Genomic DNA, 25,550 nt, shown 5'->3' on the forward strand with positions numbered 1-25,550 from the left:
AGCCCAGGCAGGAGCTAGATTATACCAGCAGAAGATTCTGCCAGACGGAACTCTTGGCCCAGGACCCAGTTCAAACTTATCCTTGGATCACAGACAGGCCAGACGACAATGAGTGTTGAGGGACTGCTGACAGACCCCACTCCTGGCCATCAGTACCTGCCCCTTCACTGTGCCATACTTGGATGGCTCCATCCTTGGGGCTCACCTGAAACTATCTTTCAAATGCTGCCTGCCTGGGCCTTCCATGATGACCCCATCTTGTGTGTAAGTACCTATGACCGTGCTTTCCAAACTCCATCGCTACATTCAGAAACTTCACCCAGTGTCCAGTGGTAGCGTGAGAGCCATTTAAAATCCTGGGTGGAAGCTCATGGGCCCCCAAACAAAATGGGATGCATGAGCTAGAGGGGGCCTCATGGTCAGTGCAGAATTGGTCATCATGTCCCACATGAAGCCAAGGACAGGCCAGCTCTTGGTTTTAGCTCCAGTGAGCTCCTGCTGGGTGGCAAGAGCTGAGCTAAGCAGCTGGTGTCAACAAGTGCTGCTTGGGGCCCCCAACTTACCCGAGCCCCACTCCCAGAAAGATCATGGTGTGGTGGCCGTAGCTGACTTTTTCCAAAGAGGAGGTAGGTCACTTATGAGGCAGCATTTGACAGTGTCAGGAACACCCCTGTGTCATCAGATCCTTTCTGTGATTGCTACTAGAGAAGAAACTCTGGTGTCAGGGGACAGCCACACATCGCACCACACACCACACCATCCCAGGCGTGACCATCTTTGGACAGTAGTTATGTAACATAAGCACAGAGACTAAAAGTCAGTGAGTTAGACTTGGATGTGGGACCATACCTGGGGATTGTGCCTGTGGAGGGCGAGGGTCCCTACGGGGCTGCTGTGGAGGACAGAGTCAGTGCCCACACACCGCGTGATCCAGCATACAACACACTCTTGACAGGTGTTTATGGAATGGCTCCACCAAGTTAAAATCCAAGTGACAAGGCAGGCAGGCCTTGGTGGCAGGGCACTGCCTTGGTGGTATCCACTCTGCCACCACCTTCCCAGGAGATTTATCTCCAAATCTTTCAAGAGAGATTAGAGGGCAGCCACCTTACCAAGTGCACGGGGTTTGCCAGGGAGGCCACAGTCAGCTTCAACACAGCATGACTGTCCCGGGAAGGTGTGAGCACACAGCACAGTGGGTCTGAGCGGGAGCAGCTGCCCTGGACAGCAGGCACTGTCCACAGCAGCATCTGTTTCCAGGAGCCCCACCCACCCTTGCTACATCACAAACCCCGCCTCCCCACTCTGATTTCTCACCCACTCCCCAGAAGCTCTTTTCTGGCTACCATATGGCCACTGGCCTCCAGGAGAGCACAAATAGGGCCATACTTCTCCCCAGACCCAGTAGACATGGGTCACCGTGACTTTGCTGGTGCCACTGGGTCCACAACGTGCCAGCCCACTGCTATCTGGTCCCCACGAAAGCAGGAAGGCCACTCAGGATGCCTGTCCTCTGTCCTCAAGTCATTTAGCACGTCTAGGTCAGACCAGCATCCCAAGGAAGCTGTTCTAGGCCCCATCCCTGCTTTTCTATGTCAAGGGTCCACCTGAATGAACCAAGTGCTCTGCTGGGGTGGTCTCTGTGACCTGCTCTCCAATGTCTCTCTGGCAGCCAAAGGCCTCAGCAAAGCCCCCATTTCTGGGACAAAGACCTCAGCCAAGGTCTCTGGACGACAGAGACCACCCTGTCTCTTCTCAGTCTCACCGGTGCCAGGTACTCAGCAGGTGACAATAAGGAGCCCCTTCCTGGTGCTCTTCTCTAAGGCTTCTGTACCTCCAGCCACCTTCCCTTTGTTGCGGGATATGGAAGAGTTCACAAACCCTGCCCCAGGACTGCTGCCCACAGCCCTTGCACGCATTTGCCCACAGCCTTTGGGGAGCCTGGTCCCACTCCAGGACCCATGACCTCCACCCACCCGCCCTCGACACCAGCCCTTCTGCTTGCCCTCTATGCCCCTAGCCGTGTGTCACCTGCAGATGGCATAAGCCCAGCACCCAGCCAGTGTTGCACAGGCAAATGTTTATTTTTTCTTTAGGGTAAAAAAAGAAAAGAAAAGAAAGAGAGTGAGTCACTGGGAGTGTTCAACTGGAAGACTGAGGGCAGCACCCCCCAGGGCCCCCTCCAGCAGGGCCGGAGCTCACCCACCCCTACTCCTCCTCCCCAAGGCTGTGTGTGTCAGGGTGTAGCCACCACCGAGTCTTCAGGGAATTGTCATTCCCCCACCTTGTTGGACAGTCTAAGGAGCTGCCACTTCCAGGGAGTCCTCCCTGACTGCCCACAGACCCCTGCAGCATTTGGAAAGGCCAGGAGGCACCTGCAACCAGACAGCAGGATTCCTGAGAGGAGCTGGTAGCAGGGAACTGAGGCAGAAGGGCCTCACAAGGCTGCTGTGGACCATGGGTCTCTGCTCCCTGGCCACTCATAGGCCTTACCTCACAACCAGAGGGACCCAGAGGGTAGAGGAATAGGAGGAGCCCTCAGTCAGTGGGGACAGGCAGCCTGGGCCAGCCACCCAGGCCAGGCTGGTGTCCCTGTCCCTGCTGGAGTGTGGCCACCAGACATCAGCCAGGTCAGGCTGGCTTCCTAAGAGCTCCGGGCACCCCAAGCCCCAGACCACCTGAGCACGAGATGACCACCAGAGCAGGATCCAAAGCCTCTGCAGCCACACCTGGGTACCTGAGGACCAGAGAGACCAGACCCCAGGCCTAGGAACAGCTTCAGCCTCCTAAGAAAGGAGGTGACAGGCTAAAACCTGAGCTGGACAGAAAGGGACTGTCCAAGGTCCTATGGAGAGGTACAGTCAGCCCCTTTAGTGCTGGAGTTATGGCACAAATTCAGGGTCCCTTTCCACTGGGAGCCTCCCACAGGCCCAAGCACGGCCCCCTAGCTCCAAGAGGGGCTGGGAGGATCCTATCCACACTGAGGACCAGTCCTCTGAAGACAGGGGGGGCTCCTTCACCAAGATCCCTGGACAAACCAAGGTCAGAGGAAGGCCCAGCACTCTGGCTTCAGATGGGGAAACAGGCCGAGGGAGGGAGGGTCGCCTGAGGTCACTAGCCATGGTGGCAAGCATGCAGAGCCCAGGTCTTTACCATATTCTCCTCTACCCTGCAGGAGTCAAGAATCTTCTGGGGGTTGTGGGGGTCCCCACTGGGCTGCCAGAAGGAGCCACGCCTGCGACCTCATGTATCCCTGGGGCAGAGGCAGCAGTGACGGCTGAGTCACACCCACGGCTTTTTAAGGCTTAGCTGAGTGCAGGGGCAATTTAGGTCTTCTGACAAGACAGACAGACGCAAGAGCACAAGGCAGAGAACATGGGCTAGAGCCAGCTGGAGACGCAGGCCACAGTGTGACATTGTCACACACCCCTAAGCCCAGTCACAAATCCCTTCCTGAGGCAGGAGCCTAACCTCAGACGCCGTGGGGGTCACACCGGAGCTGGCCACCAGGGAACATGTGAGCATTGGACCATTGTACTTGCTGGCTTGGCGGGGCTGGGGTGGCCCCTGCCTTGCTGCATGACTGGGGGTGCTGAGAGTGGACTGGGCCCTCTGGCGAATTTCCTAGGAGGGAGGCCCAGCAGCCCCCACCCCACCCTCATTCTTTGTCTGCACTTTAGTAGCCAGAATTGGAGGAGGCCAGAACCGGAGGAGGCCGTGGAAGAAGGGAGGGTTCGGGGACAAAGTGTCCAGCTCGGGACCTGGTTCTGGTGACCCAAGAGGCATAGGTGGTCCTCACTCTGGGCCCTACTCCCCAAATCGCATTAAGAATTGGAATCATCAGCCTGATGTTCCAAGTGATGTCGTTTTCTTCAAAATGCAGAATATAATTCCCCAATAATGCCAAGCCCAAAATAACCCTACAATGTGCCACTTGCAGCACTAGTGGAGAATGAGACTGAGTCAAACACAGCTGCGAGCCGCTTTAAAAATACACTTAAACACACAAACAGGCGCGCACACACGCAGGCACACACAACCTGCCTGCAAGGACGTCTGCCTCCACCCACAGGGCGCTGCTCAACAGGTGAGCAGGGGTGAGGATGGGGACACGGCTGGAGGGACACCCTGCCACTCACCCCAGGGCTGGAAGGATGCCCACAGCAAGGTGTGCAGGGCAGATGGCACTCCCCAGTTGTCTCGGAGACCTGGATCTGGGCCCTCTCACACCAGGGTCCCCAGCTCCTGCCTGCTCAGTGTGGAGTCTCCCATGGAGAGAGGCAGGGCTCCTGTCAGAGTGGTGGGTTCTCAGCTCCAGGGTGCAGAGGGATCCCAAACCCACACCTCTGGGTTGCTCCTGGCTAAGATAGATGTCCCGGGCATCAAGGCTTTTGGGGCTGAGGGATAAGGAATGGCCAGAGTGTCTGTCGGGCCTCCAGGCAGCTCCAAGCAACAGACTGGCCATCAAGCAGACAGTGTCCAGTTCCAAGTGCCCACTGCCCTTGGATCCCACACAAGAGGGCTCAGGGGATGGGCAGGCCCAGTGCTCTGAGCTCAGCACTGGGAGCGCAAATGTGAGAGGTAAGAGGGAGAACAAAGTCTGTTGCCATGGTTCAGAATCTCAGGAGTCTGGCCTGGGGAGGCTGGGGAAGAAGCAGTCATCTGGGAGGTGGATCAAGGCCCAGGGTCCCCTCCACATGGCTTGAGTGCTCAGTCCACATGAGAGTCCCAGATATAGCTGCCCCTTGGCAGGGTGCCCCCAGCCTGAGCAGCAGGCTTCTGAGGACACCCAGGTGCCTGACAAGGAGTCAGCTCCTAAGGTGCCTTGAGTCACACCCCCGCCCCATTGGACCAACTCTTCAGTGAGCACCAGTCCAAACTGGGCCCCAAAGAAACTGTCCAGCAATCTTCAGAAATGGGCTCCACCCAGAACTGCCCAGCAAGGGCCAGGACGCTGATGGAACCAAGCCAAGGCAGAAGGGATAAGCCAGTTTCTCTCAGACCCTGGGGGGCCATAGGAGAAACCTATTCAGTGCCCACTCCCCAGGCTCAGGGGCCTCATCTAAGAGGGAACTCTGAAACCCAGCAGGAGCCCATTCAGGAAGTCCTAGAGTCACCATCGGGCCACCCTGGCCCAGTAAAAGGACAGGGTCCATTCACAGCATGACTCGCATGGCTTCAGGGGGAATGGGAAGCCTGTAACCTTGACCTTCTGCAGCCCACCCAGGAGGACAGCCGTGTCACACCAGCTCATGCCATGCCCATCTTGCCATGGCGAACCACCTCAACCAGTCCCTTCATGAGCAAGTTCCTGAGCCTCCCAAGCGACCTCCGGAGAAGACTGTGTGACTCTCTGCCCAGGCTATCTGAGCATCCCCAAATGTCACCCTAAAAATTGATCTCAGGGAAACCCAGGCATCTGCCATGCAAGAGGCTGGTGAGCCATGAGCTCAAGGCTCCTAGCTGGGACCACCAGCAGCCCTGCAAGCCAGTGAGGAGCAACAGTGCTGGCAGCAGACAGCAGCCTAGGGAGACGGCACACCCTTGGGTGGCCAGCAGGTGCCCCACCCAACCTGCTGGATGAACCTCATAGCCGTCATGACCCTTCCCATGGTGAGGTGACACTCTGGTGTCAGGCCACCCAGGTCAGGAATGGTTCTGTTCATTCTTGCATCTCCAGAACCTACCAAGGGCCAGGCAGACTGCAGCCTCCATCAACAGGTGCTGGCCAGAGGGAAGGCTGAGGACTCAGACTATGGGGACCCAGCCACAGGACAGCCAATATGGTTTCTCTCTCAGGCCCAGAGGGCACAGGCCAGTGTTGGCTTGGGAAGGGCTGTTATTCTAGAGCTGTCTCTGCCTCCCAAGTGAGCCTCTAGGGCTCTGATCGCCTGCCCTCACCCACACAGGCTGTGGCAGCCACCTGCTGCTCTGGAATTTCACTGTGACCGATGCCCCCACTGCCTGAGAAGTGGGCCACAGGCCTGGCCTGGAAACTGTTGCTCAGAAACCAGCCAGTCATGGGATCTGCCTTCCAGCAGGCACCACAAAGGGGCTGTAGCAAAGGGTCTTGCCCTTAGGCTGCCGACACCAACCAGAGCCCTGCCTTAGCCTACCACCCACCTGACAGCCCTGGGGAGTAGACCTGGGCAGCAGCCCTCTTGCCTCAAGCTCTCAAGTGCTCCCATCCCCACATAGGAAATTCAGGGAGGGCTTCCCCAGCAGCCACTGCCCCCTTTTGGTCACAATCCTGGGGACACCAGAAATCACAGCTACCCACTTGGACAAAGGACACACAAGAAACACATTCCCAGGCCGAGGACCCTCTGCCTTCATGTGTGCCTAGCTGAGCCACAGCACACCAGCTGGGCCCTCTGCTGGTATCTGTTGGGAGAGAGGGTGTCCAAGGGCTGCCAGAGACTCCAAAGACCCCAGAAAAAGGACAGAAAGATACAGACACAGGGAGCGGCTTTCCTCTGCTGAGAAGACAGAGCCCTGACCCCCCAAAGGGAGTGGACAAAACAGGTGGTGGAGGCAGGAGAGCCCCGTCCCTCCAGAGTGGCTCCAGGCAACTGCCAAAAGGACACTAGCCCTGGGGGATCCTTGAAAGAGATCCTGTGAGTCACCTCCTTCTCAGCATACCCTGCCCCACAGCCCCTTCCCCCAGCAAAAAGCCAGCACTTGGTGGTGCCTACTGTGTACACAGATGCCCTTGTTTGCCCTCCACAGGAGGAGGACCTCACCTGCTGTGCTACCTGCCAGGTCACTCCCTCCTCCAGCCTCATTAAGATGGAAGCATAATAAGATCCAACTGGAAATACACACGTAAGGGGATCTCCATTTCCTGGGCTGCTGCCAAATAGGGCTACATGGGGCAGGCTGCCAGTCAGGGAGCAAGGAAGTACCCAGGCCATGCTCTGAGAACAGGGGCACCGACATTGTGGAGGATGGTCCCACTACACTGCACCCAGCTGCCCCATAGGAGGTGGTCCAGAAGGAGGCTGTTGCATGACATGGGGTGGAATTAGGGGTGGCTCAAACCAGGGTGAATTGGACAGCTCTCAGTGTCCCCCCCCAGGACAGGATCTACAGAGAAGGATCTACAGCATCTCCTCCAGGCTGTCCTCTTGTCCCTGTCCTTAGATAGAACAGCTCAGAGAACTCTCCAAGGGAAGCTCTGCCCTGGGCTCAGTTGAACTCCCGGAGAGCAAAGGAGCTACTTTTATTGTGCACCCCTTCATACAAGGCCAGGGACCAAGGGAGACCAGATGAGGACGCCAACTTGTTCAATACCAGCCCCCCAGGACCAAGAATGATTAGCAGGTCCTAGACAAAACCAAGTCCCAGAAAGAGGGCCTCATGCCTAGGCCCTGGTTAGAGAGCCCCAACCAACTATCCCTGTCCCTGTCCCTTCTATGAATTAGCTAAGTGCCTCCCGGGGCCCATCTGCTGCTTTCCTGGGTGGCTCGAGAGGGTGAATGATGCATAAGCTCCTAGCCCACCCCTAGCCTCCTGCTCCTTACAGAGACACTCCCAAAGATAGGCTGGTTGCAGAGGACGGGCCGGGTGGGCCAGGCAGGAGGCAGCAGGATCAAGAGCTGCTACTCCCCGCCATGACAGCCCCTCTCCACGGTGCTCACTCCAGGACAGCAGCTGCTGCCTTTGAGCTGAGATGAAATACTTCCGCAGAGCTGCTCTCCCACAGGCAGTACCCGGGTGGAGGGGCAGTGGGGAACTTGACCTGGACAGATCCTGGAGAACCTCCTGTTTTCTCCCCGAGGGCCCACAGTCCTCAGTCCAGCAGCCTCGGATCTTTCTGTAAACCTGGGTGGACATGTGGCCCAGAATGAGAGGAGTGCAGAGCAACACCAGCTTGGCAGGACAGCCAGAGCTGAACACTCCACACCCATGCCCAGCAAGGAAACCTGGGGGCCAAGGCAGGGCACCTCCTTCACCTGCACTGCCTAGGAGCTGGCCACCAGGCTCAGTGCTGGACAAAAGACTGCTCAGCTCCTGTTCCATCGGCAGAACACAACTTCACTTCGCAAGCTTGGCATTTCTAAGGATGACAAAGATCCTGGGGATCAGAATGTGTTTCTTGTGCGAACAGACACTTCCGCACCAGCATGCTGACGACACAGCCTCCCCTGCAGTTGGGGCCTGAATCATCGCCTCCTCTGGCAGTCAGGACACGGGCCAAGAACACACTACAATCCAGGACTGGTGGGACTCGGGGAACCGAGGGTCATCACCTTGGCCCCCAGGAGGGGTCCGCTGTTCAATCACCATCACCAGGGCTGCAGGTCTGGGATGTCTGTGTCCTTCTCTATGGGGGGAGGGTCACAGACCTCTACCCCTCATAGTGATGGGATGGGGTGGGCTTGAGGCTCCCTGACCTGGCAGTAGCCCTTTAAGCCTCAAGTGGCCCTTTGAGGGAACCAGGAAGCAAGTAGAAGGGGGCTGGCTCTGAAAGTGAGTGGTCAATGTAAGTCACACACACACACACACACGCACCCAGCTGCTGAGAGTTAACTGGGCTTCCCGAGGGCCAGCACTGACCAGCACAGCCCTGAGATCCATCTTCATTAGGCAAGTTCTTGGCTACAATTTCTTACCTGTCACTGCAGGATGGGTCCCTTGAGACTACTGCATATCACTGTGGGGGACAGGGAAGTTCTGGCCAGCCCCACACCCCACAGTTAGGACCTGACACAGACCTACCAGCAGCCTGCCCTTGACTGGGAGGTGGCCCTGAGGGCTCAGGTAGAGCCTAGGTACCTTGGTGACCTGGAGCCAAGCAGAATCCATCATGGCACACACTGGAGATGTCTGCTGCCTACACCCCAGGCCCTGTTTTAAACTGCATCCTGAGTCCTCTTTCCAGGGGGTTGGACAGTTTGTGTGAATGGCCAAACAATAGGTCATTGAGGGAGGCTACAAGCCAAGGTCACCTCCCTGGAGCCAATGTCTCCTCTCCTCAAGCCAGGAAGCCCAGCACTGGTGAAGCAATTTCAACTTCCACAGGTTTCTCACCTTCTCTACAGGTAACACACTCTCACACCCATCACCAGCCCCTTCTTACAAACAAGGAAACTGAGGCTCAAAGAAACGAGTTCCTTGCCCAAGAGCCCACAGCCCAGAGAGTGGCAAATAAGGGGTGTGGGGGGACTTGAGCCCAGACTGGCAGGTCCCAGGCCCACTAATGTGACCTCCAAGGAGCCTGGCCTGAGAGACCTGAGGAGCAGTTCATAGTACGTGCAGGGCGCACAGACCAGACCGACTCTGACTTGTTCGTTAGCTCCTTTCATGTTTGCTGAAGGCGACAGGAAGCAATCCCAGAAGGCCTGGTGCATCTTTGCTTGTGCAGAAGGCTCAGGAAGGCAATCAGAAGCCCTTGAAAAAGTGAGGTATTTCACGATTCATTAACAAGGTACCCAGATGACCACTGTCCTGCAGTGAGGGCCACTGGCAAAGAAGGGAACCACTTGAAATGTCTCATGCAGTTGGAACACTAACATTTTGCAAGTACAGAGCAAACCCTCCCATGGCAGGAGGTCCCCAATATCTGTTGCCTTGAAGCTAAGCATGAGGAAGAGACAGCCATGGATAGAGTCGCCTCTGCCCCAGCCCCAGCCAGTCTGTAGTGGGCAAGCCCAGGGGGACAGAACTCACTGGGTAGGTGCTTCAGTGTCTTCAGAGGCCCAGTGGAGTGACTGAGGCACTGTGTGCAGAGCAACAGCTTCTCTCTCTTCTCAGAAGTGGCAGGGTGTAAGAGCTAAGCTCGGGAAAACCAAGGCCCACTGGACCAGAGTCTCAGTGCCAGATCCCTTTCCATCAAAGGCACTTGGCACTACCCACTTTCTGAGGCCACTGCTTTCCAGAGAACAGCTATGTTCAGAGCAGGGGAGGGTGGTCACTGCACTAGCCTCTGCTTGAGATCCACAGTGAGGGCAGCACTGTCCATCAGAGGCTGGGCAGAGCAGCACATACAGCCTTGTGTCTTGCCCATAGCCTGCTTTTGCCAGCTCACTGGACAGAAGATGCTCAGGCTGAGCCTGCTGGGATTCAACCTATCTACCCAGCTGCAGGACCATGGCCTCTACCCTGTTGGCCCCATTCTGGGAAGAACCTGGGCACTAATCTTCCAGGAAGAGCCACTTTTGATCCTGGGCCACCCTCTTAAGGAACAGCAGAGCCCACATGTAGACCTTGTATCCCCTCACACACCCTGTGCCTGCATTTCTTCCTGTAGGCAGCGTGGTACCCATGTCAAACACACACATCTGCTGAAACAACCCTAGCTTCTAGCAGGGGGCTGGGGGCCGATCCACACTTTCCTTGCTTCAAGCTAAGTGAAAAGCGCTACAGACCGGGGCAGTGTTGGGGCCAGAAGTCAAAAGTCCCAGAGGGCTCCAACCCCCATTTTAGCAGCCTCATCAGAAAAGCCAATGGGGCCACAGAGGCCTGTCAGAGCCACTTGGAACAGCGGCAGGGGCGGGGGGGACTTTCAAGAGCAGCTGACCAGCCAGGCTGGCCCTTCAAAGGAACCAGGGATGGGTGACCTAATGAAGAGGTCAGTCAGGAGAGCTCAAGATCCCTTCTTGCCAATCCTTGTGGCTTCTGGAGACATGGCTGGCCCAAGCAGAGACTGGGATGGGGAACCAGGATGGGAAGGCCAGGATGCCAGCCAGTCAGAGGCTCCCACAGCTGGGCAGTTCCAGTCATGCCATCAGCTCGTCCTGCACCAGCCCTGTCCAGCCTATGGGGCCCAGCCATTGTAGTGGACTGAATTGACCAAAATACATATGCACCCCTGGAATCTGCCAGCATGACCTTATTTGGAAAAACTATCTCTGCCAATGTAACTAAGGATCTTAAGACAAGTGTCAACGACGATCCAGCTGAGCCCTAAATCCCATGACAAGTGGCCTTAAAAGAAAAAGATTTGAGAGACAGAAGTGGGAAAGACAGAGAGAAGAAGGTCTGTGAAGAGAGAGTCAGAGATAGAATGAGGCAGCCACAGCCCAGCAACACCAAGGACGGCCAGGAAGGATCCCCTCAGAGCCTTCAGAGGGTCCACCAACACCTGGATTTCTGATATCTGGCCTCCAGAACTGTGTGAGGGACTCCTGTTTTCCCTCCCGGGACTGCTGTGTGTGAAGGGACATTGAAGAACAAATGTCTGATGTTTAAACCATCAGTGGTGGCAATTTGTTCCAGCAGCCCCAAGAAATGAACACTGCCATCTCGGGCTGTGCAACTGGTCACCCATAGGTACCTGGAGTTCAGGGAGGGAGGGGCCAGGCCAGTTATCAGTGAATAGTTATCCTATTCTCCGGGGGAAACAAAGACCCCAGTAGCCATAAGCACCTGAGCTCCCCCAGTCAGCACAGAGCCCCACGCTTCCTTGGAATCATCTGGTCGGTGCTCGCAGCTCCCCTGGAGCAGGGGTCCAGATGTGGTTTTGCAGAGGACAAAGAGAAGCACAGATGGCTACATGACTGCTCAGGTCCCACAGCCAGTAAGGGGGATCAAAGCCTTTCGGGGACTCCCAGGCCCTGCACACAGCACCTCAGGGCACCTCAGGTCTTGTGTCAACAGACAAATGAAGCAACCGCCCAGAAGTGATGGTGCCAGCCATGGAGGGGCTAGGTCTGCCAACGACCCCCACAACCCAGGTCCAGGCTGGGCCCAGGACAAGGAAGGAGGCTTGGCTTGGGTACTGATATGAAGATCCAGTTAGAGGCCTCCCTGGGCCCTCACCAGACCAAGAAGAGGATGTTTCACCAACTTGTCCTTTAACAGCTCCTAGTCCTCCCTGCCACCTGGTCTCTCCAAGGTCAGCAGCTTAGTCACAATCACAAGTCATAAATTGAGTCCCAAGTCAGCAGCCTGGAGCTCTGCACTGCCCCTTCCTGCCATGCCCTGGTCTCTCCCTGTTCCTACACCATCCCAGCTGCCAAGACCCACCAGCCAGTGGGAAGATGTCCCTTCACACACAGCAGTCCCGGGAGGGAAAACAGGAGTCCCAAAAATGCCAGTCAGCTCTCTCCCTTCCCCAGGCAGCCTGGCCTGCTTTGAGAACAGGCCTATGCAGATGTGCGCAGGCATATATGTGTGTGTGTGTGTGTGTGTGTGTGCAGGTGTATGGGTGTACATGTATGCAGGTGTGTGCATGGGTGTGCACATGTGTCAGACATATGCATATGTGTTCAGGTGTTCTGGGGCATATATATATTCTGAGGGTCCAGCAAGGGTAATGAGGACCATGATTCCATGGGATGCGGGTGAGCCCCATGCAGGCTCTATGGAATGAATGAACGACTGAGCAGCCCCCTCTGCCCCTCAGCCTCCCAGAGGTCCCTCTTGTTTCCCACCAGGCCTGACTCCTTCCGGCACATCCCACCCACAGGGGTCTGTTATGCAGCAGGAGCTCAGAAAACAGGTGTGAGGAGCCTGCTCCAATCTGTGGGGGCGGAGACCCCAGAATTGACTCCTGAAGGCTGCTGGGAGCACAGAAGGGGATGGGAAAGGAAGGCAGAAAGAGAAACTGTAGGGGGCAGGTCCAGAGCCAGGGTGGGCACCTCACTTCCCTCCACAGGCCACTGCTGCTGTGGAGCTGGCCCGGGAAGAGGGGACAGGCACATGCAGGTGCACACACACACACGTGTGAAGACACACATGTGCTACACAGGAGGCTGCACGGTGGGCAGGAGGCAGAGGGAATCCCAAGCCAGGCTAAGCCGCAGCCTCAGAAGCCCCAAGAGGTGAAGGGGCACCTAGACCTTCTGGCCCTGGGCCCCTCTCCACAGCCTGGGCTGCCCAATTCTTGATGGGGCTGGGCATCAGAGGCAGCCTCTTTTGTCCCTTTGTGCTGGGCAGGCAGAAAGGACAAAAGCTGACTCTCGGCTGGCTAGCTGCTACTACTGGAGACGTCTCTAGGAGCCCTTCCTCCGTCTGCCTGCGATGCTGCCTGTTACACAACAGACCTAAGAATAATCCTAAGGGCGGTCACAGACAGAGCGCCCCTCCAGCTGGGGTGGAGTGAGCAACCACTAGGAGCCTGCTTCTGCTCAGGACCTGATCCACCTGGAGGCCATGTGCCCCCCCACCCCAGAGGCCGCTCCACCCCAGCACTTGGGAGACCCACTGCAAGTCCTGATTCCTGCTTTGACCCATAGCTCACTGGGTGAGCCGGGAATGTGGGAATGGCCGGCAGAATCTCGGAGGATCCAGGGCCACCTGAACCCAGAGGTGCTGTGGTCAAGAACCCTGGCCACGCCTGTGGTGGCCCAACATCAGGCAGCTGCAGGGAAGCTGAATTTTCAGTCAACATGTTGATGCCTGGACCCTAGATAGCTGCTCCTTTCTGGCAGTCAGGGACAGCCCGGCCACTCTGCATTGCAGGCTGGGGGGCTGCGGTGGATACAGGAGTGGCCCAGCAATGGGCCAGCTGGCTGGGCAACATGCAGCAAGAGGAGCCCCTCTGGGCTGGTCTCCAGCCCACTCCGGGGTCCCGCAGGCAGCTCACAGCTTCGGCATGCCCCTCCACTGCAGCAGGTGGCAGGCAGCCTGCGGGTCGCTGGCACACGCTCTGGGCTGGGCTCCTGCCCTTCCTGAGAGCGGGCGGTGGAGCAGGCGTGATAGTTAGTAGCTAATGAAGTAGTCTTATTAGGCTCAGAGTAACCGAATATATACAAATTGGCCCATAGCTCTTCATCTATTGCAGACATTAAAAATTAAAATCCAATTACAACTCATATCGTCAAACCTGGCTGCTGCCTCTTACAGCAATCCGTGTGTGGGGTGGGGATTATGTAACCTGAACTCTCAGCGATGGGACATGAGAGGCTCAAGAACTGGGGCTGCCTGGCCCCCGTACCCCTCAGTAGGGTCTGTATGAGGGCCTCTCCCACCCACAAGCCTCTCTGGCCCCTACAGGAGATACCAAAACCTCCTGTGGGCCCAGGGCCCACAGATCTGGCCCAAGCACCAGCTGGGGATAGTCCCTGCCTGGTCACCCATAGGAGGACCCACTAGTACCCACAAACAGCTGATAGTGTGTCATCTCTACCAGAGGACAGATGACAGGCCTGTTCCCAGCCTCATAGTCACTACACTCCCTGGATGGGCGTGGATCCAAGACATCAAGGCCACCAACCAACCAACCGCCTGGGAGTGCCAAGCACAGCACACACTGTCTGATAGATATGTCCACTGAGTCCCCCTGCCACCACCCAGGCCAGCTGCAGTTTCTACTCTGACTACATGACCATGAAGGGTCAATTCTCTTCTTGCAGAGGGATGGGGGCATTTTCTTCTGTGAGCCCAGCATCCTAGGAGGAGATGTACAGACCAACTCCTGTCCCCACCAATCAGGCAGGAATCAGGATGGTGACCTTTGACTTTGACCTGTCCCTCTTCCCATGGTGTCTGAACTCCCCTCCATACCTGCAGTTGTCTGGCTGGGCCCCTGCTCAGGGGGCTTGGCAGGGCACCCATAGGTGCCCCTGGAGGGATGCACTGAGTGCTTCAGCCCAGGCAGCTGGGCATCACCTCAGGAGCTTAGGGAATTAGGGGGACAAGGGAACACAGAAGCTGCATTCTCATGGTGAGGGTGGAGAAGGACACAAGAGAAAGGCCTGGCCGGTGCAGATCCCATATCTGTCTCAAGGGTCACCAGGCAGGCAGTCTGGGGCGATTGGAAAGGGGGAGGGGAAGGGATTGCAGGGGAGGGGAAAAGAGATGAAGGGAGTGGAGGAGAATGGAAGGGAGGGGAGGCCTTCTATTCCCTGGTCATCTCCCTTCTGCCAGCTCCAGAAGTGCCCACATCCCATAAAGGATGACCCATAACTCTGCTTGCAAGCCCAGAGCCCCAGGAAGTACCATTCAGCGGATGCTTGAGCTCTTCCCCCACATCACCCTACGGGTGGCCACCCGACAGTGGCCAAGGCACAGTTGGGGTGGAGAGGGTGGCCAGGGACCAGGTGCAGCACCTGCAGCCCAGAGTGGTGGGTGCCACTGCAGCGCATCCTGGTAGGCATCTGCTGCAGACCCACATGGCAGTGCTCCTGTTGCACCATCCAGTGGGGGACAGGAGTGCCCTGCCTGGCTCAGCAAGGGTCAGTCTCAGCACAGGGTCACAGTCCCCAGTAGGACATCCTCAGGAAACCAGGAAAGGAAAGTTTGAAGGGGGGGGGGCGGCCCTCAGTACTTGAGGCCACCAAAAGAGCTCCAATCCCTCTGCCTGTCCCTCTACGATCCCACAGGTGTACCCCTGCCCAAGCCCACCAAGACCAGAGCCCTCCCCGCCGTCAGCACCCCAGAAGCAGCTCGGCCCCAGAGCGGCAGGAAGGGAGCAGCGAACGCCCCTTTCCCCGGGCGCGGCCCGGACCCGTGCTAGGGGCAGCGGCGCCCCCGCGCGTCCACCCGCCAGGGCCCGGGCGGCGCAGCAACAGGAGCGGCACCTACTGTGCTTCTGCGGAGCGGCTCCCGCGTCCATTGTCTCCGCGGCAGCGGCGCGGCGGCGGCGGCGGCGGCAAACGTGCGGACCCGGGCGGTCAGCGGCCGGGCTGGAGCTCGGGCTCTAGCGGCATCGCCCTGCCGGCTCGGGGGACCCGCGGCAGACTGCGCGCTGCGCGCTCGGGCGCAGTGACACTGCGCCCCGTGGAGGCGCCGCGCTCCGAGCACGCTGTCACTCGTGCCGCCCGTACCACACCCCCTGCCCGCCCCGCGCCGGGAGGGGGCCGGGGGCGCGGACTGCGCTGCGCACCGAATGGGGCGCGATGTGGGCACAGCAGGCGAGAGCGACGCCGGAGAGCGGGGTGCACGGGGCGCACAGCGGAGCCAGCACCCGCCCCGCGCCCGCTGCACCCAAAGTACTCTTTCTGCAAATATGCACCCGCAGCCTCCCTGCTCCCCACTTTCCCTCGGCTCCCAAGACCCGGACCGGGAGGGGGCAGGGCGCTTCCCCAAACCAGGCTGTTCAACGCAGCCAAAGCAGGGCGCTGGGCCGGTCATTGCTCCCAACCCCCTCCCTTGCCACCCTAGTGCTTGAATAGAAAGGGCCTGGGTCACCCCTCCCCCAACCAAGATGCCAGGGGCATGTGCAGAGCCTGAAAGTCCTGAAACTGGTGGGGGAGGGCTGTAGAGGGCTCCTCAACTGGACAGGTGCACCCCTTAACTCCCTCAAGGGAAGCAGCCCTATGTTGGGTTGGGTCTGGGAGGAGGGGCTTGGTACCGCTGTCTTGGAAACCATCCCTCATTCCTGAAGAGAGGACCAAGATGGGAGATGTAAATGCAGGCCAGACACTAGTCTCACACACAACTCCTTCTCACTGTGCCAGGTCCTGGGTGGTGCCCACGGCAGCAACAGATACAGGCCCTGGGCCCTGGGCACCCTTCTTGGGACCTCCCTGCCAGACCAGGCTTCTCTGCAGGCCCCAGCTCTTCTTCCCACCATGGCCATCCCCTGCCCCATCCCCTATTGCAGCAGGCAGCAGTCACAGAGAGGGAGAAACTGCCAAGAGAAAGTGTCCAGCTACACCTGTGTCCACAGGGGTCCCCACTCCCTCCTTGACCTTCTTTAGCAAGAGCTAAGAAATGGAACTTTCTGTTCCACCCCACCTTGCCAACTGCAGCCCAGAGAGGCCCCCCAGCCTGTCATCAGGCCACTCCCAGACCCCAGCCTGCTAGGGAAGCCCCATCCATACCATTTCTGCACCCGAGTGGGGTCCCTGGACTCAATCCTTTGGGGTCTGACCTGGGCAGTTCAGAATGGGAAGGGAATCCTAGCCAGACCTGAGAATAAAATGTGGCCCAGTGAGGAGACTTGAATCCCTGGACTTGGCCTGACAGGAAAGAAAAGACTGGTCTGGGATGAGGCCTGACATGGGCACCAGATTGGAAACAGGTTCCTGGAACTGGGGAGGAAACCAGGGTTGGGGAATGGGTGTCATTTGAGACAAATGCTGCCAACGTCCTCATTTTGCCCCATGGCAGACCCTGATCACTCTCTGGCCCTGCTCTAGTGACTTAAGAGGGCACACAGACACAGGCTCATGTCCCAGCTCCCACAGATCCATGAGCAGCCTCAGCCTCCCTTCTCTGGGCCTCACTTTCCCCAGATACATACTTGCTGATTTCTGTGTTTCCTTCCAGATTACTGACTTTCCTCAAGCCACCCAACAGACTCCTTGGCTGTGCTGCAGACCCTGGGGCCAGAGCTGACCCATGAGAGATGGCCTGGGGCACCTGCCGGGCAGCTGAGCACCAAAGCTTTCTGCTTTCCAGGCTCCTTGGCACCTCCCAGCTCTGTTTCTGTCTGCTTTGGAAGCTCTGTGCCAGATATGTGTTCTGGGATGCTTCATCTGACTGAAGCCAGATGAGTAGGGCAGGTCATATCAGGCATTCCCACCACGGCCTCCATCATCCTCACAATGAGGGGCTGTCAGGAACTGTGCTGCCCTAATTGGGCTACATAGGGAGCAGAGGCAATTAGAGGAGGTCCTCTGTGTGGGATGCACTTTTCCCACACAGGCTGCTTCCTGGCTCCCCTCAGCCATAGCCATGCACTCCGGACTCCACCCTGGCTTCCTCTCCTGGAATGCTGTCCCCAGCAACTTCTCTGCCCACCCCCCCATGAATACCCAGGCCAGAACAGAGCTGCCCACTCCTGTCTTCCACCCCCACCCTGACAGCATGAGCTGGCCCAGGACCCCAGTGGGAGTGCAAGATGAGCAAATGAAGTGTAAGTGAATAAAGAGTCCCTGGTGTCCGGTGTTTCTGTGTGCTATAAGAATGCATGATCCCCAGCCTCCTGCCCACTCTCAATGCCCCTGGACCCTCCCAACACATGCCAGGGCTGGCCAGAGCCAAGCACAGGCCAGAATGGAATCAGAAGCCTCGAAACATTCAGTCATTGTACCTAAGGTGCCAGGGCTTCTTGGCTTCTGAGACACCACAGGAGGGACCTAGCCAGGCAGCAGCTGAAACTGAGGCTGGGGGCTTCCTTCTGCACTCTGCCCATCCAAGGGCTTTTCTGAGCATCCCATTCAGGCTTAAAGAGCTCCAGGGCTTAGTGCATGCAGAAAAGGGAAACCCAGCCCCCTCCACTTTCTGGGCATCAGGTGAACCACACCCGCAGCACAGGGGGGGTCTCTTCTCACAGAACAGATGCCAGGTCCTGGAAGAAGGACTCAGGCACAGCCAGATCCTGCAGTTGCAGCTCAAGGTCCTCAGATGAAGCCCCAGGAGAAAAAAAATCAACATCTCTCTGGTGCCACGGGAAACATGGCTGAGAGCTGAGACCCAGGGACAGACACAAACAGGGAAACAGAAACCAAGAGCACCAAGATAGAGAAGCATGGGCTTCCTCTGCAGAAAGCCCAAACTACAATGCAAATTGGAAACAACGAAAGAAGTCTCCACTGTGAGCAAAAATCCCTGGGATCCCTGGGGAGGCCAGGCCTGCAGTGAAGAAGGAAAGGCCATAGGTGGTGGTGAGTGGAAGGACCCACAGCAATAGCAGGTGATCTTGGGCAATTCCAGTAGCCAGAGCAGACAACCTGCCACCAGGCCACCTCTGCCCTTGACCTCCCCCACCCTCTGCCACTAACCCCCTTGTCCCACTGGTCTTTCTTCCCCAGGTCTCCCAAACATGCCAGTACCTGGGCCTCACCCTCAGCCCTCATCAGGCCTCCCAGATTCTCCAGTACACCTGCCATCTTGGGGCACAGACTACATCAGATATCCTAGCCTGGCACCCAGGACCCCCAGATTAGCCCCATCTGCCTTCCCCACAACCACTGGCTCCTTCCCTCACAGATATTGCACAGAGCCAGACTCCTGCTCCATGTGCCTTCCGCCTTCAGCCTGCATTCCAAGGTCTGGAGCACAGCACCTTCCCTGGTTGCCTTGTTCCCCGCCCCCCCGCCCCTCCCCAGCCAACATACACACACACAATGTCCCAGGATATATGTGATCTTGCCCTTGTTTTGACTCTGCCCTTTCCAGCAAGATCATAGGAAGGGAACCACATGCCCACTGCTCCCTCCAAACACTGAACAGGCCTGGCTTTGGGGACCCTCTGGTGTTGTCTTTCCTTGGTGGATAGGAATCCAGCCAGACTTGGCTCCACTGCCTTGTACACCCTGAGGCACTCCCCTGCTGGTCGCAGGGTCCAGCTCTGGGTTTTACAGATGGCTTAGGGCAGAAGCAGGCTCAGAGACCTATCTGCAGCCCTGGGTCACCCCTGCAGACACACATGCCTGGAGAGACACTCTCAGGGAGGCAGCAAGAGGCACAGCAAGGGCACCGCAGGCAGAGCAGCACACATACGCCAAATCAATAAGTCTAATTGGGCAAATGTGCAATTCTCAACTAGCTAAATTTAGAAAGTGTGTGTTTCGTTTTCCACTGGCATCTGGTCTTAAGACGTCCCGTTCTCAATCAGAACTCAAGACAACGTGCAGGATTGGCTCTCAGTCCCCACCAGCTCCTGCTTCCCACCCACGGGGCCTAGGGCCCGGCACCAAGGAAAGGAAAGCCAGGCCTAGCCAGCAGTGGGTGAGGGCAATGGCCTAGACAGCTCTTGTGACTTGACCTCCCAGCCTAGGGCAAGGTGACCCTACTACCCCAACCCCCCAGGCACCTTGCTATGTTGAGCTAGAACCAAGAAGAGGTGGGATGAAGAAGAGAGGAATGAAGGCATCTCTATGGTTGCTGCTGGCCCTTAGGAATCATTGTTTCCTAATATTACATTTTCTTTATGGGGCACAAAGACTGGAAGACAAGCTAGGTGTGGTGGTACATGCCTGTAATTCCAGCTACTTGAGAAGCAGAAGTAGGATGATCAAAGCCCCAGTCCAGCCCTGGAAAAGCATGAAACCCTATCTGAAAAAAAAGCAAAAAATGGCTGGAGACAAGAATCAGGTGGCAGAGCACCTGCCTAGCAATCACAAGGCTCTGAGTTCAAACCCCCGTACCACCAAAAAAGAAAGGAAAGAAGGAAGGAAGGAAAGAGAGAGATATAAAGAAAGGAAGGAAGAAAGAAAGAAAGACAGGAAGGAAGGAAGGAAGAAAAGAAAGAAGACAAAAAGACACCTACCCAGGATCCCAGAGCCTGGGACTATTCTGTCCCCAAACAGCCCCTCTTCTTGTTAGGAAGCAATACTTTCCACTTTCAAGCTGTGGCAGGGCCTCTCCTACATGGCCATCCCTATGTCAGAGCCGCAACTGCTCCAGGTCAGACTGGATCTCTGCACAGAGCAGCCCTGGCAACCCGGGCCTAAGCAGGGAGCAGCCTACAGCAGGAGAGGCAGGCAGAATGCTTGATGCTGGGATAGAAACCACCCCAGCTCTCCCCAGGCCAAACACATGGGCTCCTCCAGCCCTGGGACCTGCAGAGGAACGCCCGGTGGGACCAGAGGTGGCAGGCCGCTCTGGCTTAGGGAGAAGGTAAAGGTGGTGAGCAGGTGATGGGGGTTGGCAGCTCCCAGCCTCCATTACTTGAGGCCAATTCAGAACAATCTTGGTCTGGGATACTGAGGTTGGTGACTCCACAGTGCTGAATGGGGCCTAGGCTGGTAGGGAGGAGGTGGGAGTGGGGCTGAGGGCAGCCACACTAGGCTCCAAGAGGGAGTGGATAGGCAGGGGGTTTTCACCAGCCTGCGTCAGGGATGGTGGGGGACCCTTTCCTAGACACTGGGTCCTGGACATCCAGGGCCCTGGTTGGTACAGGACAAAATGGAGAAGCATAGCCCCTTCTCCTTCCTCCTTGTAGACAGCCCCCACCAGGAGCCCTGGGCCTGCCTTCTCTGATAGAGCTTAGGGTCTGCACACAACCCTGTCTGGGGCGTGGGGAGCTGGAGGCAGAGGAGGAGCACAGGAGGGGGGCCCTCTAAAGAGATTCTCCCCAGGGTCTCTTCCAGTCCCCTCAATCTCACAGGGTTGCTCCTGAGGGACACCAGGACCCTGGGCCCTGCCCTTCTCTTCTTACCTCACTCCAAGCCTAGTCCTGCTTTTCAAATCTCCATCATAACCCAGCCATTGCCTGCACACATCGGCCATGCCGTCTGCCATTGTGATCGTCACTCACTCGCTACAACCACTGACAAGGCCCTCTGAGCATCCCCAGGACTCCTGGCTGGGTGGCCAGGAGTTCAAATATGACCCTGCTGGAGGCGGCCTCAGTCCAGTGACCAGTGTGAAACAAGAGCCCAGCCAAGTCACCAAGTGTGTTACAAAGGCTATGGAGGCAGAAACTGGGGGGAGGGGAGCATGATGGTGTGCAGCAGGAGGGCCCTTCAGACAGGTAAGGCCTGAACATTGCTTGGTGGGGTGGTACAGCAGAGGAGAGGGGCTACAGGAAAAGCAGGCAGGGGGCAAATCATGGAGAGCCATAGTGACCCAAGCGAGAAGGTGCTGGCAGGTGAGCTCCAGAACAGATGGCCGGCTGAGCACATGTGTGTGTTGTGAGTGTGTTTGTGTGTATGTCTGGGCAGGGAAGCAGGACCCAATGGTGGTTCGGATGGTGTGAGGCCTGTAGTGGAAGAGAATATGGGGGGCGGGGGGGCTGGGAGATAAAGGAGCAGCCCAAGGATGAACAGGTAAGATGTTGTGGGTGGAAGCCGTTCCCAGGATTTGGCTCAAGGGTGTGAAGTGTGTGTGTGTGTGTGTGTGTGTGTGTGTGTGTGTGTGTGTGTGTGTGTGTGCGGGGGTGCTGTTTGCTTAGACAGAGAAGCCTGGGGCAGAGGCCTGAAGCTGTGTTCTCAAGAACTATGAGTTTGAGTCCGGAGCAGAGCTGTCCAGCTGGCTGTGGTAGGTCCCCACTGGGGTTGAACAGGAATGGGAGCTGCACACTCCTGGGCTGGAAGGGTTGGGGTAACCCGTGATGGGGATGAAACTGAGTCTCCAGACCAGGGTTCCCTGCTCAGAGGACACAGGGTCATAACCCACCAAGACCCCCAGCTGGGAGGAATAACCCCTGGCTATTGCCTGACCAGCCCTCAGGAGACTAGAAAGAAAGCAGATCCCCAAAGACTAATCCAGGGGCCAGGTCTGAGCTCACTGTCCCATCCCCACCCCCAGCCTTCAATGTGCCCAAGAGCCCTATGTCAGCATGCATGAGCACCAACTGTGTACCAGGTCCACAGGGGTGAGGACTCCCAGCAGGCCATGTCCTCACTCAGGGCTCTGGACTCCTGGGAGAAGAGCCCTAGGGAGGGACCTAAACAGGATTTCATGTCCCCTTGCTCACCCCGCCCCCAAAGTGTGCTCTGTCCACCCCAAAGCCCCCCAAATGCCTTCTGGTGGAAACCTGGCACAGCTGGTCTCTTGGGACACTCCAACTGGACTCAGTCACACTGCCCACACCCTCTCCTCTCTGCAGACCCCCACCCACCCCAGGCAGGAAGAAAGCCAGCTCTGCCCCTTTTACCAGATGTCAGGGGAAGCTGTGCCAGGAGCCCAGAGAATAGAGTACAGGAAGACGGAATACCCTGGCATTTGGGCACACCTGCCAACCTGGCCTGCCAGGTACCCTTCTCTATCCTCCCAAGGCCAGGCTGGGCCAAGGAACTGCCCTGGAAGAGAGGAGGGGCCCTTGCCCTTTCCTTAGCAGCAGGCAGAAACTGAGAGTGCAAACCCTAGGCAGCAAGTGAACCCCACTGGGCTGGGCAGGAATCTCCCACTGAGCCCACCTAGGGAAGGCCACACCAAGCTGGGGCCAGGCCTCCTGCAACAATGGCCTCTCAACTCCGGCTCTCTGGACCACTCATGGCCTCCTCTGCCCCTCCCCAGCCTTATTTAGCAAACCCCAAAGGACTCTGAGCCCCAGCCTCCCTTTTATGGGTACATACAGCTGGGGCCATCAGCTATGTGTTATGGCTCCAAGAGGAGAGATACTGTGCCGGACTCCATGAGCCACAGGCTCCATCCATTGCTGTCCTGCCCAGGGGATCCCATCAAGACACTGCCCAACTGCCCACCCACCCCAGGGAGCTTCCCTGCCTGCACCCCCACCTCACACACACACACCAGCCTCACCTGTAGTCTACCTACCACTGGGCCACTTTCCCCAGTCATAGATGCCACATGTCCTGCCTCCTTCTAGAAAAGACTGACCCTGCACCAGACGGGGGCCAACACTGGAAAGGCACTGGGGCTCACCATGAGCTCCAGGCCAGACCCCCCACCCAGTTCTACCAGCACCCGCACAGACAGCATCTCCTCTGATTTCTCAGCAAGCTGAAGGTGGGAGCTTCAAAGAGCCTGGTGCACAACAAATGTCGCTGCACACGGACAGAGACTCGAGGCCTCCACAGAAACAAGGAGAGAGACACCAGGTGCCTTCACGGGGCTCTTCCTTGCAGCATTACTGGGGGCAGCTGTACTCTGAAGGATCCTAGATGCCCAGCAATGGCCACGGTGCTGCACCCACAGGCGCAGGAAGCAGCCATTAAAAACCAGGCTCCAGGAGAAAGCATACAGGTTGAAAGAACTATGACGGCATTCTGAACCCCAGGTGGGCTCATGAGGGAGGGAGACAGACAGCACTGAGGTGGGAGAAACAGGCAGCTGGGGAGCTTCCCCAGGGCACAGAAACCCGCACACACAGGCTCCAAGGAGATGTGGACGGTGTTGGCAAATCTCACTTGCTTCTTTATATTTTTGTATTGCACTTTCCAGAGCAGCTCCTCTGAGGCAGGCTTGCTTTCATAGTCAGGGGGAAAAAAAAAACATACAAGAGAGCCTGGCAGCGCTGGTGAGAAGTCCCAGGGGAGCCCAGATCTGAGCACACTTTGAAGTGGGATAGCCCCCCCAGGAGGCACGTGTCCTGAGTGTGGGCACTCATGCCATCCTCCTCAACCTCCAGTCTCATGGCCATAGCTGCTCCAGTCAAGCAGAAAGACAGACAGACATATACCCCAGCTGGCCCTGTGCTGACAGCCAGAGACTTGTTTCATTGTCACTTGCAGGGGACAGGAGAGCCCTGGCTAGGATTACTGGCACACATACCCTCGACACCTAGAGAACATCCCATCTCTGGCCACTCTACATCCTGGTTCTCCCAGGGCCAGCTAGGCCCTCTCTCCATCAACGAAGTGGAAAACCAGCTGCATACTCCTGGGTTCACAGAGGACCCCCTGTGGAGGAGGAGCCTTCCACATCACTGGCTCAGCTCACACACACCCCACCTCTGAGTTCACTGGTCCAGTCCACCGCAGGACAGCAGAGCTGTCAGCTCCTCTGGAGGGAAACACAGACCCACCTGTGGGCAGGAAGGGTGGCATATGCAGTCCGGCTAGGGACAGCTGCGTAACAGCCTGGGCAGGTGCCCTCGACTTCTCCCATTGAGAGGAGAAAAGAGGCTGCAGCTTGGAGTCCCAGAAAGAGAAAAGAATGGCCACCATAGTCCCTCCCATCTGGCCTACCCAGGGGCGGCATCTCCCAGGGGTGGCTAGCTGGCTGTTATGACAGTTCCCCAAGGCAAGTGACCTGGGGGGCCTACCATCCCTGCTGGGAATGCCACAGTGTCTGTCCAACCCTGCACCCCAAAGTTCCAACCTTCCATCTCTGCCATCTATGACCCCAGTAGCATGGGCAGGGGAGGAGGGCACAGGGATCAGGGAGGAAGCTGTTCCCAGTGTCTGGTGGGTGCTTGGTCAGGGCCAGGAGTGGCTCAGCCTGGTGCTGCACAGGTCTCAGCATCCCTACCAGGACTCCCATGCCTCAGGGTTCTGGGCACGGGAGCTTGGGTGACACACCCCAATACTGCAAGTCCCTGGCCCGGCCCACGCACCAGCAGCTCATGTGTGTCCCCACCCTTCAGCCTGTGGAATGGATTGAGTTGCTCTAAATGAAACCCGTTACCACGGATACACCAGAACTGAGATAGGACGAATTACGCAGGGGAGCTGTCGGCCACCAAGGGCCAGAGGGTCTGTTTAAAGGCGTCCAACACTGTCCCACTGCCCATAGCCCTCGGCCCCACACTGTCAGCCTACCTCAGCCCAGTCAAGAAGCTTAGCTCTCCTGAGCTCCTGAGCTGCCATCTTTTGCAAGGTGGGAAGTTGGGTCTTGCAGCCTAGGTCCCAGTCCAGAATCTTGGAAGCCTCGCTTCCTCTTCTGGAGAATGGGGCCTGGCCCCTTGTGAGACACAATGGCCAGGAATCCGGGGCAGGCCCAAGAATTGTGGCTGAGGCCTGTGCAAACTGTTCGACCCAGGACCCCAAAACCCAATGGGACAGAGCAGACCCCAGACCCACACCACCTGGGGCATCTTGCTGACACCCTTGTCCCTCTCGCTCTCTCTCTCACTCTCTCTCTCTCTATCTCTCTCTCTCTTTCTCTCTCTCTCTCTCACTCTCTCTCTCTCTATCTCTCTCTCTCTTTCTCTCTCTCTCTCTTTCTCTCTCTCTCTCTTTCTCTCTCTCTCTCTCACTCTCTCTCTCTCTATCTCTCTCTCTCTTTCTCTCTCTCTCTCTTTCTCTCTCTCTCTCTCTCTCTCTCTCTCTCTCTCTCTCTCTCTCACTCACACACACACACAC

At 57.3% G+C, this 25,550-nt stretch overlaps 1 protein-coding gene across 4 annotated transcripts in view; it reads right to left on the reverse strand.

The window, feature by feature from the left end:
• Positions 1–25,550, reverse strand: part of Plch2 (phospholipase C eta 2) — a 76,904-nt gene that overhangs the window by 45,109 nt on the left and 6,245 nt on the right. Inside the window, exon 1 of one of the 4 annotated variants that reach the window (XM_074081558.1) lies at positions 15,472–15,532. The exons of the other annotated variants lie outside the window; for them this stretch is intronic. Within the exon in view, the coding sequence (XP_073937659.1) occupies positions 15,472–15,502 (31 nt within the window). The 5' untranslated portion in view covers positions 15,503–15,532. Of the gene's footprint in view, positions 1–15,471; positions 15,533–25,550 lie in introns of those variants that run through there. 4 annotated transcript variants of the gene reach the window in all.

The sequence above is a fragment of the Castor canadensis genome, chromosome 7 (genome assembly GCF_047511655.1).
Source record: "Castor canadensis chromosome 7, mCasCan1.hap1v2, whole genome shotgun sequence".
NCBI lineage: Eukaryota > Metazoa > Chordata > Mammalia > Rodentia > Castoridae > Castor > Castor canadensis.